At 47.3% G+C, this 13,310-nt stretch overlaps 1 protein-coding gene across 2 annotated transcripts in view; it reads left to right on the top strand.

Annotated features, from left to right (window-relative positions):
- The window catches only part of Xylt1 (xylosyltransferase 1), a 286,991-nt gene that overhangs the window by 166,776 nt on the left and 106,905 nt on the right, over positions 1 to 13,310 (top strand). For both annotated transcript variants that reach the window (XM_052200661.1, XM_052200654.1), the window contains one exon: positions 2,597 to 3,110. In XM_052200661.1, the coding sequence (XP_052056621.1) occupies positions 2,597 to 3,110 (514 nt within the window). The remainder of the gene's footprint in view (positions 1 to 2,596; positions 3,111 to 13,310) is intronic.

Genomic DNA, 13,310 nt, shown 5'->3' with positions numbered 1-13,310 from the left:
AGCAAAGGAGATTGGGGATTGGAGATTGAGGTGTGTCAGGCAGATGCAAGCACAGGCTGAGAACCCCTGGCACAGGGCCTTCTCTGGGTTGTGCTTGACACTCAATTGAAGAAAGCTGGCTTACCTGGTCCCATCAGGTACCAACTGCAAATAGCATCTTGTTGGGTCATGGGACTTTTATGCTCAGTCCCCATTCTCAGTGCTGGGAATTTTGTCTGTATTCTGTGGTTTCCAGAAGGGTCTCACACTGTAGTCCAAGCTGGTGCACGCTGGGCCAGGGCTTGTTCTATAGAGAAGGTTGGCCTGATATTGCAGCAACAAGCCTCTTGCTTCTACCTACACAGCTCTGGGATTAGAGCTATCCTAGAACTCACTCAGTAGACCAGGCTGGCCTCGAACTCAGAAATCCACCTGCCTCTGCCTCCCAGAGTGCTGGGATTACAGGCGTCCGCCACCACTGCCCGGCTCAAGCAGAAGTTCTTAAAGTGAGTTCTTAAAGTGAGCTGTAGAATGGGCTGGTACTCCAAGAAGCCAACTGGTTTTCTTAAACATTCATTCATCCATCCATCCATCCATTCATTCTGTGTTTGTGTGTGTGTTTAAAAATTTATTGTGAGGCAATGTCTTACTACATAGTTCTGTCTGGTTTGGAGCTCCTTATGTAGACTGGTCTGGCTTGGGACTTGTGGGCTATCCTCCTGCTTCTTCTTTTTGTTTTATTTTGTTTTGTTTTTTTTTTTTGTTTGTTTTTTTGTTTTTTTTTTGTTTTGTTTTGTTTTGTTTTTTTTTGGTTTAGAGGGATTAGAGGCATGGGGCATTACCCTCAGACGCTTGAGCTTATTTTTGTCATTCTTGAGTCAGGGTCTCAGGATGTAGCCCAGGCTTGTCCAGAACTCACTATGTGCCCTGAGTAAACCTGAATTTCCACTCATCCTCCTGTCTCTACCCAAGTGCTGGGATTACAGGCATGCACTACCATGTCCTGCTCCTAGATTGTCTTTGTTTTGGTTGGTATTGTTTGGGAGATGGAGATGGAGGATGTGAATACTTCAGCAGGGAGAAAGGGAGGCCTGTTTGCCTCTTAGTATACTAATAGGCAGATTTACGAAGTAGATATAGCATTCAAATACAGTGATATTATTCAGACTTTCCTAAGGAAAGATTCTTGTAATGTGTAGCATCATGGATGAAAGCGGAAGGCCCAGAGAGATGGCTCAGCAGCTAAGAGAATTCGAGAATGACATACATACATACATACATACATACATACATACATACATACCACGTTCCAGGTCAGCCAGGGCTTCCTAGTGAGATTCTAGCTTTAAACAGAGGGGAAGGGGGGGTTGATTAGGGAGGTCTCATAATTTTTTTCATGTTTTTGAAATCTTACCCCCACAACAATAAAATCAAGTTTTTTGAAGGAGAAAATACGGGGAAGCCAGTGAGGCAGAACTGTGGTCACTACAGAAGACAGCCCAGAGTCTGGGGGATGGAGTTCTCAGGCCTCTGGAAACACCTGATCCCCCTTCACCGTGCCTCACACAGACTCTCTAGACGCTGTCAAGGGCCTGTGGACAATTCATTCCAGAAGGCAAAACACCCTCCTTCTCTCTCACTGGAATACTTTAACATCCCATAGCAGCTGAGCAGCAGCTGAGGTGAGGGATGGTGGATGGGGACACCCTGAGTCCCTGGTGCCATGGTAACCGCATCTCTCGAGGAGATGGTTGAATTAATTGTAAACCACTCTGGCCTGATGGCAGAGCCAGCACCTGATATCAACAATTAGCTGGAGGAACTGACCGAAGCGAAAATTCAAAGCCAGCCTGGCCCACCTGGTGAGACTTGGTCTCAGAATAAAAACATATAATAAAACACAAATTTAAATGGGCTACAGAATATAACTCCGGTGACAGCGCACTTTCCCCGGGATGGGTAAAGCCATGGACTTGAGCCCAGTATGGCTAGGGAAGTAAAGGTCACAGGTTTGCATCTCTCCTGAGACTCATTGCCAGGCTCATTTGGAGCTGGCTGCACTGTGAATAAAAATCAAGTTAAATGAAACTAAATTAAAAGATAAAAAGGCATGCTGTCTTGTTTATGGACTTGACAGCAGTCCAAGCCTACCTTCTCTTTCTTATAGGCACAGACAGATTTGCTTGTCCTTAAGGCAGGGTGTGCATGTGTCAAATGTATACAATATATAAAATGTATATAATGTATGCAGCATCGGTCCATATTGTCTCCTTTTGCTTTGATCCTGAAGATTCCAGCTCTACTATAAACCATTGCAGCACCTCCTGCTGCCATTTGAACAGAAGCCCAGAGGGAAATTTTCCCCAGACAGTAGAGTGGAGGAGGGGATCTTTGGGACTCGTAGTCACTGTCCTGCTCACCGTGAGCATGGAGAGGCTGTCTTGAGGGAGCAGAGTGGGAAACTAATAATGCTCAAGGAGAACAGTATTTCCACAGACCGTGCCAATGAGAAAAGAATGGCCACCTTGGCTCGGGCTTCTCCACCCGTCACCCTCTCAGGGCCAGCCTGCTTCCCAGCACGGCTCAGTGACAATTTTCTGTTTCTCTCATTCTCCAGGATGGCTACTTCTCTCACAGGCCCAAAGAGAAAGTTCGGACCGACAGCAACAACGAGAACTCGGTCCCTAAGGACTTTGAGAATGTGGATAACAGCAACTTCGCCCCCAGGACCCAGAAGCAGAAGCACCAGCCAGAGTTGGCAAAGAAGCCCCCCGGCAGGCAGAAAGAGCGTTTGCAGAGAAAGCTGGAGGCCCAGGACAAAGGACAGGGCCAGTCAGTCCTGGGGAAAGGCCCCAAGGAGGAGCTGCCTCCTCGGGAAAAAGCCACAGGCAACAGTAGCCAAGGGAAGGATCTCTCAAGACACAGCCATACCAGGAAGAGTGGTGGTGGTGGTTCCCCCGAAACCAAGTCTGACCAGGCCCCCAAGTGTGACATCTCCGGCAAGGAAGCCATGTCAGCCCTGACCCGTGCTAAGTCCAAGCACTGCCGCCAGGAGATTGCGGAAACCTATTGTCGCCACAAGCTGGGGCTGCTGATGCCAGAGAAGGTGGCTCGATTCTGTCCTCTGGAAGGTAAGTCCCTGTCTCCTGTCTCCAGCCCCATCCCTCCGCCTTCTCAGGCCCTCTGAATATAACCACACTGTATTTCAAACCCTGACCACAAGATCTGATTTGTCTGGGACCTCTGAACTCCTGCTGTCTGCTATAAGGAAAGTTTTATAAAATCACATGACATGTGTTAGTATAGTTACCTGTTCCCTTTAGCAGAGATGTCCAACTTGGACACTGTGATATGATCTCAGTGTCTACAAATGTGTTGTGCTGTGTTCATAGATATCTGGAATTCACAGGCTACAGAAATCAGGGAAAAAATTAGACTCTGTCAAATCTCAGCTCTTTCCTTATGCAATATTATACAGCTATGACATGGTATAAGGAACTACAAGTCATCCAGAGAGTGTTTGAAGCATACAGGAGAATTTGCAATACCATACCATTTCATATAAGACACTGTTGAATATGGGTATTGTAGGATCTGGTACCCAAATCCCCCATGGATCCTAAGGGACATCTCTTCATGACTCTATGTATCTATAGAGTTTATTAAACAGGTTGTGGCCCCAGACTCCCAAGTGTCCCGAGGGAACATGGGGAAGGAAGGCTTAGCACGGCCTTCACACTTCCCTCTTAGTCAACTTCAGCACTGAGCTTGTAGCAGCAAATGTGTGTCTATGCAATGCTTCCTGTTCAATAGGACAGATTTAAAAAGAAAGATCCTCCTTTCCCAGTCCTCTGTGTGGTCCAGGTGGTTCCTGTCTGTGTTCTTGATTGCACTTGGCACTCCGAGTGCAGCAATAATTAAGTGGAATGTGATGTTTCCAAGCGCCGCTCTTCGCCAGTGCCAGGCAGGGGCACTCTGGAAGTCTGAACCAAGATAATATGGCTCCTGTCACGCTTAGAGCTTGCGTGCTTGCTCCGTGAAGGGCCAAGTAGCAAATCCATATGGTCACTGGGCTGTGCATCTTTATCACAGATCTTAGAGCAAAATCACAAGCATCAGTGCACTTGCTTAGGTTCCAGTGGATTCAGACTGCTTTCCAGCTTGCAAGAGGCTTCCGTCCTGACCATCTAATTTAAGGTAGAAATTCCATGAAATCAAACAATACATACAATACATCTGACCTGTGGAGTGGTGTAGTACAGTCTGGTCCACCTTAAATGTGCTCAGAATGTTTCTGAGCCCATGGTTCATCAAAGGCAACAAAAGCAAGGCTACATTAAGACAATGTGTTGACTGCATTGTGTATGTTAATAAATGCTGCAGTGAAAGGGGGAGGCAGGATGGTGTCGGGATGAGTTTTCGTTCCCAACATTATCAAGTCAAAAAGCCATACGTCATCCATCATTAGGCTAGGACTCATCCATAGTCAAATATACAATGCTGTTCTATCTCCATGAATCCCTTTCTGAGGAAACTGAGGCTCAGACAGGTTTAGGATTTGGGTGGAGGCGTGTGGCTAACAGACAGCAAAGCCCGTATCTAAAGGGATTCAGGATGAGGAGTCTGAGCGAGTCCCCTTCCACAGTTTGTTAGGCTTCAGGGGCAAACGGATTTCACTTCAGCTCGAGTTGTACAATGAACAACTACCTGAGAGGTGTGCCTTCTTCTCCCTCAGTAGAGTCTGAGGGAGAAGGAAGGGTGTCATCTGAGGAAATAGGGAGCTTGTGGAAATGATTTGGGGCATAGGTCCCAGGCTAGAGTGCCGGCATCTGCATCTCAGACTTCCTCTGCACAAGCTCTGAGACGTGTGGCAAGTTGTCTGCCCTCTCTGTGCCTTGGTGTTGTATTTATTCATCTCAGAGGGTTTTAAGACTACACAGTTAAGCAAATGCACCTGGTCTGGGATGCACATTACACAGATTTTGCATTACAGTTTACTCCACAATCACCTGCCACCACAGAGCAGAGTTCCCAGTGCTTCTCCTGGGTCATGCTGAGATGCCTGCAAGCTAGTGTGAACTCACTGGGGCTGCCTGCAGGGTTGGCTGCCTCTGCCTTGGCGGAAGGTGGCATGCCCTCCCAGGACCTCCAGACTGGTTAATGGAGTTGGCATTTAAGACACATGGCACGCCAGCCCCACGATGCTTCAATTTCCTGCACCGAGGCCTCCCCTTTGCAGTAAATTTACTGTGAATAGACTAATTGCAAAATAACTCTAATTGGGTAGTTATCAATGAACAACTTCCCGTGGAACCGAATGGCTTACAATTAATAGCATTTAAGCCATAAACTATTCTTCTGCGAAAAGCAGGGGTGTAATTACACCCCACAGGGAGATTGCCTTCCCTTCTGGAAACCATGACACCCGGAATTCCCTCTGCTCTGGAGGGACTGGCTTTGGCCTAGTGGTCCTTCTTTATCTCCTGTGAAATGAGGGAAAGAGGCACAAGAGAGGGAACCCTTGACATCAGGCAATACAGGAACATCTCTGTTCCTCCCCACACAGAGGCACTCACTAGACCTCACCCAGACCATAGCCACTGAGGGCCAGTTCCTCAGAGCCTCTGGACAGATCCAGAGGAAAGGAAATTTATTTTCTATGTTGACTTTTGGGAGGGGCTCTGTTCCTGTGGCTCCTCCACTTTGCCTGTCCTTCAGTCTCATTCCCACTCAGCCCAGGGGAAACTCTGGAGGAGATTTGCTCTCTACAGAGCCATTCTTGCTTTTCTGACCTTTGCTTTTTGCCTCCTGTGGAGAATAATCTTGAAAGAAGTGAATGGAAGACTTCCTCCATTCCATTTGAGGACAGCTGTTACCTGCTTGCACATATACAAGGGCAGAAGACTCCTGTGTTCTGTCCACCAAAGAACATGCAGAGAGAGATTCGTAGGGGTTTTGTGGAAGACCTGTCCCTAATTTCAGAAGAAGGTATCTCCAGAATCCCAGCAGACCCTTACTCTCAAAGGTAGGACACTCACTGTAGCCACAAAGCTGTCTCACATACACATATACACACCCACACTCACCTCCACACACACACACATTCATGCAGGTGCACATGTGCATATACACATACATATTTACACGCAAGAACACATACACATATATACATGCATGCAAACACACATACACACATGCTCATACACACATGAAATTATATTTGAGTTCTCATATGCATGTATACACACATGTACACCCATACACTCGCATTCTCTCTCTCTCTCTCTCTCTCTCTCTCACACACACACACACACACACACACACACACACACACGCTCATATACAACACTCACAGAGCTGCATGGAATTCCTGTCCACCCTTTGGTCTCTAGAACCACCTTCGGAACCCCAAGTCACTCTGACTGAACGTCTCTGTGTTTTATGGACTTTAACTCCATGAGGACAACAGTCAAGGACATCTTGAACTGGAAAAAAAGAAATGAGGTTTTTAAATCGAGGTCATGAAAGTCTAGGACTGAAGCCACACCTCTGTCTTTACCTCAATCCCAGATCCCCTAGGGATTCAGTCTTAGACCCTGAAGAGGGTAGAGAGGGCGTGGCAATGCACAAAAGCTCATGGCAGAGAGGCCAGGAAGCAAAGAAAAAGCCTGAGTTAAGGGGCAACCTTCTTCTTTTCTTTAATCCATCTTGGTCTGAAGCCTATGGGATGGCACCACCCACAGTGGGGGCTCGCCTTCCCCTCTAAGCTAATCCTACCTGGAAATGCCACCAAAGACACATCCAGAGACTACTTCCCTTGTCTCCTAGGTGTCTCTAAGTCCATCTGTGTCTCAGGGAGCTGTGGCCAACAGTCCCCCAGGTTTCCCATCTGGAAGTGTCCCACCCACCTTGACAGTTCTACTGAGACTTTTCTAAGGCACTTAAAACTGAAAAGAAAGCCAGCCGGCTTTCCAGAAAGCTAACATCAAAAGTGACCCTTCTTCCTCCCTCCCACCTCTGCCATCTCCTCATCTTTACCCAGAGATGTCCAGCTGCTGCCCCTGCTGGAGAGGTAACTCTCCTTTTAAACTTGTCTCTAGAATGTGTTGGTCTCTAAGTGATGTGTGTGAAAACTAAACTGAAGTGCTTTCACAGGAAGAGGACAGCATCCATGACAGGACACGCAGGAGGCCTTTCCTGGTTGTAGTCAGGCACAGCTTCTGCAAACTTCCCTTAGGAATAAGCACTCCTCAAGCCAAGTGTATTTTTAAACAGGAGGATTGGGGCTAGACAGAGTTCTTCTTGTGGTTTCACAATGACCTCCGTAGACCAAAGAATTGGGGACTCTGCACTTGTGCGCTACAGCTTGGAGCATTTCTGCCTAGAGAGAGCCTGACTAATCTGCTTCCCTTTTGTTCAAAGCCGGAAGGGGATTTTGGAAACCATTAAAGCTCCTGCATGGCTGGGAGGCAGCACAAGCCCAGTGCTTCACTGGCCTAGAGCACATGGCTGTCTGTCTCCTCTTCCCTGGCCACCTCGCCCCACAGCACAACAACTCTCCCTCCCCCAGGTAACCATGGAGACACTAGCATCTGGGACCCTTTTGCCAGGAATGTCACAGGCAGTTTGAGAATACTGGTAATTTGGGTTGTACAGTTGGCAAGCTTCTTTTTTTCATAAATTTGAACAAAATTGTTGATTCTTCTAGCACCTGGCACCAAGCCTGATGTTCATCAAGTATCTGTTGCTATTGAGTGGTTTGAGATAAGGGAATGAAAGGAATCCTATCTCACATTCTCTGGCTTTTTCACAACCCTGGGGAGAGTGTATGGTACCCAAAGAATGCTGTGGGAACTCATCTCGAACAAGAACATCCATCTCTTCCCCCAGCACGCTTCGATGTTACCTGTTTCACAAACTTGAAGGGTGCTCAGAACAGCTGTTGACTGTGTCTCCTAGCTGTGACAAAAGTGCCTGAACAACGCACCTTAAAGGGGGAAAGGTGTCTGGGCTCTGTTTCAGAGGTTGTGGTCCCTGGTCACTTGGCTTCATTGTTTTGTGGCTGTGGCAAGACAGGGCAGAACATCCTGTCAGGTGTGATGGGCATTGTGCTGTAGAGCAGAGCCTGCTCACTCCTGGCAGCAAGAATGCAGAGTCAGAAAGGAAGGGGCTGGGGGGGCAGATATTCCCTTCAGGGCCATGGCTCTAGTGACCCATCCCTTCCAAATAGACTCTGTCTTCTAGTTCCCATCACCTCTTAACACAACCACCAAAGGGTGCATCCGCCCATGTGCTGATGAGTTAACTAGGGCAGAGCCCTTCTGAGCCCCTTTCAGAAAGTCCCACTCTGACACAGAACTTTAACCCAAGCTTGCGGCACATGAGCCTTTTAGAAGAATATTCCATCTCCAGTCCCCAGCAAGCACCTATCCCACATTAAATAGGATGCCAGATGGGCGATGTGGTGAATGAGAGAAACACAGCTGATCTCATGACACTCACATTGCAGGGTGGGGATTGGAGACAGGGAGAGAAGGTGCAGGCTCTTACCCACCTGACATAAACCTGGTAGAGGGAGGGGCTGTGAGCCTGACAGGAGTGTCTCCAGGGCAGCTAGGTCGAGGAATGGTCTTTGGATATAAATGTGGTCTTTCTTGGAGACACTTGCTAAGAATGTTAACCCTCTCCAGGAGGAACGGCTTCCGTTCCTGAGCAGCTGAGTTCACTGATGGACTAGCGAAGGTGTATTCAGCAGTTACCGAATTCCAGGTCACGGGGCTGGGATACGATCCATAACCTAGGTAATTAGAGAGAGCTGCCTTCATAGAACTTCTGTTCTAAGAGAAGCTGGCTATTGTCACACACATGGAACCAGACTCCTTATAACCAGGAAAACAGGTTTGCACAGGCAGGCCCAATAACAGATCCTCTCTCAATTGTTGGTTGCTGGCTTTGGAAGCTTCCAGGCAGATCTGTGTCTGCAGCAGGGCCTTTGGCAAAGCCTAAGCTTTGCTTAGGATGGCAATTCAAATCAGACAGCCTAGGGGCGAGTTTTAGCTCATAGGGTACGGTACTTTACCTAGCATGTTCTAGGCTCAGGACTCCATCCCCAGCACCCCTGTAAAAACTAGGTAAGGCAGAGCAGGCCTGTAATGCCAGCACTCCAGAGGTGGAGGTAAAAAGACAGAAGTTCATGGTCATCCTTGAATACGTGATGAGTTTGAAACAAGTCCGAGCTACATAAGTTCCTGTCTGTAAACAAACAAATAAATAGACGTAAATTGAGCAGACCGAATCTGAAAATTCAAAATCTGAAATGCTCCAAGATACATTTTTTGTTATTGTTTCCTGAGACAAGGTACCATGCTGTAGCCCAGACTGGCCTCAAACTGTGATTCTTTGGTTTCAGCTTCCTAACTGCTGAGCTTGCAGGTTTGAGTTATGGTGTCCAGGTCTGCCTAATTTTGACCACAGCCAACTCCACTTCTCAAGAGGAAAAATGCCACATTTGACCCATTGTAAGACAGAGTAGTCAAAATGCAGGCACTCTCAAAATAGCATATAAATTTGCCTTCACATATATGTATAAGTTATACGCACAATGTAAGTAATCATACATAAAGTTCATCTTTAGACTTGAATCCCATCTACAAGCTGTCTCATTATGTATAGGAAAAAAATTCAAGTATAAAAATCCCTGAAATATGAGCCTTTCTGGTCACAAACTTCACGGGCAAGGGGTCCAGAACCTGTGATCACACTCAGCAGCCCTCCAGGGATGGCTAATTGCCAAGGATGATACTTAGCAAGTGAGTTGTGTTAACTCAACGACCCCTCCTGCCAACTCTGTTATCCAGGAAATTAGGGCATGTGGAGAGAGATGATTGGCCACGATCACACAGTTAACAAGTAGCAGGGTGGCCAGGGGCTCAATGGCCAGAGGCTTAGTCATATGCTTCGCCACTACAAAAGCCGGAGGCTTGTACAGTGTTCTGCCTGTGGTGGGTGCCTCCTAGCTGCTGCAAGAGGCTCACCCTGTCACGCAATTCACTTGCTGCTGGGGGGGGGGGGTGCGATCCCACGGGAGATCGCCTCCTGACTGGTCTTCGAAGTTAGCTGGTCTCTTTAGACAAGGAACAGACTGTATGGTTGCTCCATTTCTCCTCACTTTCTGGTCACCCAGCATATTTGCATTAGTGTGACATGACAAAGCAATAATTTTTCATTGTATCCTTCAGTCACCCATGAGAGATTGGATTTAGGTCACAATTTATTACCCTGTGGAATTTAATCCAATTTTTAACACCATGTCAGCCACTCTAGTATTAGAGCTTTTTTAATGGCTGTGAAATTTATACAATGATAAAGTAATTTAAAACATATGTAGGAAGAGCATTGGGACAAATTGATGTGTATAGAAGCCTACGGTAAAAATTGAATAGGAGATAAACATGGAAAATGGTGATTGATTACAGGATGGTGGGAACTGTGTCCCACTGATCAGCTCTTAATGGCAAAATTAGTAAACTAATTCATTCTCCACAATTTTGAGGAGAGTTTCCGTTGCCCTAAATCAAGATTGAGGCTGAGTCACAAAGCACAAATTAATAGCTCACCTCTGAGTGCTGTGTGCCTCATCTTAGAAACAGGCCTGAGTGACTGGGAAGCTGCCAACAGCCCGTCTCAGAGGACCTTTCCTGCCACCAAAGTGGGAAGACAGCAGGAGGGATGGCGGAGTCTCCCCTTGTTCATTTAGAATATGTACATGTACATTTGTATATGTGCGTGTGAGTGCGAAGGTGTACCTGAGAGTATGTGAGCTCACACAAGTGCTTGTGTGTGTGTGTGTGTGTGTGTGTGTGTTCATGTGTGTGCCTGTTGGGGGATACTGGATGCCCTGCTTTCTGCCTTATTCCTTATTTCATATGGCCTTTCACTGAGCCTGGGCCTAGCCTGCCAAATGATCTTCCTCTCTCTGCCCAACCCTCCACCCTGGGGTTGTACACAACTGTGCTTGGCTTTTTATGTGAGTTCAGCAGAACTGAAATCAGAGTTTCATGCTAACTGCCCTTGTCCACTGAACCATCTCCCCAGCTTATATTCAGTTTTAGAAAGTTGCCTGCTTTCTCCTGTCTCCCAAAGATAAACACAATTAGTGCCATTCTAAAGACACAAAAGCAACACCTCTTTGCTGCCTACCATGAGGACTCAGGCCCAGGTCTCAGTCCCCAGGACTGCTGTGTTAGTTACTTTCATGTTGATGTGACAAGAGCCTACGAACAACAACTCAGAAAGATTTATTCTGCCTCCTGTCCTGGGGGACACCGGAAGCACAATACAAACTCTACCCAGTGAACCCCAGAGGGGTGTTATTTGCTGTTGTTTGCTGCTTGGGGTTTGGTTTGTTTCTCCACAATGGGTATGGATTTCAGGTTTGCTAGATGGATATGTTTTAGAAATTGATGGTACAGTGCTGAATATACTCGACACTCCCAAATTACATGCCTGGGAATGGTTTGAAAGTAGCTTTTGCATTGTACGGATTGTCACAGGGTGATTTTGCAGTTAGGCCTTCTGCACACATGCATTGTTTCACTGAGGCTCCTGGACCAGCCTGATCAGATGCTCCAGTAAGCACTGGTAACTCCTTCCAGAGGTAACGTTTTCTCACCTTCATTTTGCGCTAGTAGGGGGTCATTGCTGGGTATTGAGCAGAACAACAGAATAATCAGATTTATGTTTATACAAAGGGGGTTGAAAATTTCTGTTAAAAACTAGCTAGTAAATATTTCAGATGCAGTCAGACCTGATAACTCTCTACCTTAACTACTCAGCTGCATATGGAAAGGACTGGGGTGTGGCTGTGCCCTGATAGATAGTTGTTTACAAAATAGACAGACAGGCTTTAGCACAAGGTTGTTCAGTGTGCACTCCTGCTTTAGGACAAACTGTGTCTTCGTATCCTTAAGGCAGTGGAAGACTCAGAAGAGAATTTGCAGAAGGGAAGGTATTTACTTGCCCCACCCCCATCACACACCCCCAAGGTCAAACTTGTTCTGACCTAAAAGTTAGGAGGAACCTCTGCAGGCCAGCCGCAGGCATTCCCATCCACTCCTGGGAAAGCTCTCAGGACAGAGAACCCCTGCAAGGTGACCTGAAGGCTCAATGGAGCCGGAGCAGCCAGGGCCAGGCATGAAAGACCGCGGTCCAGCTCCGGAGGCTGGCTAGACTGCACTGTTTGTTTCTGAACTTTATTAGCATTGCAGCAGGGGACCAAGAGAATTTAGAAGCACTACTGCCAGTGCTTTCAAAGTCTAGACCTCAAAGGACAATTAACCTGGTTATCCAGGCCCCCCTCCCTTCCTTGTTTATGGCTGTGAACACGGGAAATGCAGTGTTGGGTACATGGACTGCTATCAAGGAATTTAACTGTAATTTAAAAGGCTCTATGGGAAGGACCCCAGTGGCTGATTAAGAATGCATTTGTAGAGCAATAAAGACTCCAGCAGCTCAGTGGAGCTCAGCCTCCAGACTTATTTATGAATCTAGAATCTTGTCAAGTTCCTCGGAGGAAGGGGTCTACACGGGGGTTGTCTGGCTCCAAATGTTTTGGACCAGATCCTTGTAGGATGTCAGATGGAGAAAATGTCTTCGTCCTTGGGATCGTGGAGTTAAATATCATTTCTGCCAGGGATTGGGAGCAGAAGCAAGAGTGTACTGGCTTGGCCTCACTCTGCCTCATTTTTTCCATCTGTGAAATGGGACTAATAATAGCCTCCCATGTATGTTCTGTCAAGTGATGGGTACAGAGCATGCTGGTATAGGTGAGCTGCTCATTCAGTATGGTTCTTCTGTCACAGTTTTCATCTTTTGTGCTGTTATGCTCTTCTGGGGAGCCCAGGTGACTGCTAACAGCGGCAGGCTCTTCCAGTCCGAGCAAACTACAAGAGTCAGTTCTCAATTCTCACACCCCATTCAGCAGCCTCTGTAGCCAAGGCCCGGCATCTCCTGTGGCTATCATAATGCATTCTCAGCCATCCCTTCACATCTGGCTGCTGGATCTACCCATTCTCTCCCCACAAACGTCATGCTACCCATAGAGCATTCACCTTTGATCTGCCCTGCAACACTTTAGGCAGTTTCCTGACAGCCCACTGAAGGGAGCTCTCTTCTGAGTCTGAGCCTGGTGGTGCCTGTGGTCTCCGGGTGATCACCCCCATGCCTTCTCCAGCCTGTGCACTTCCCTTCCCTCCAGGGCTCAGCGAGTTCTGGCCCTCACCTGCATCCCCTAGAGAAAGCCAACTCTGGCTGGAGCCTTCCCCCATGCTGCT

The sequence above is a fragment of the Apodemus sylvaticus genome, chromosome 1 (genome assembly GCF_947179515.1).
Source record: "Apodemus sylvaticus chromosome 1, mApoSyl1.1, whole genome shotgun sequence".
NCBI classification, from domain to species: domain Eukaryota; kingdom Metazoa; phylum Chordata; class Mammalia; order Rodentia; family Muridae; genus Apodemus; species Apodemus sylvaticus.
The sequence above is the reverse complement of the archived record's forward strand: the minus strand, read 5'-3'. Positions and strand labels throughout refer to the sequence as shown.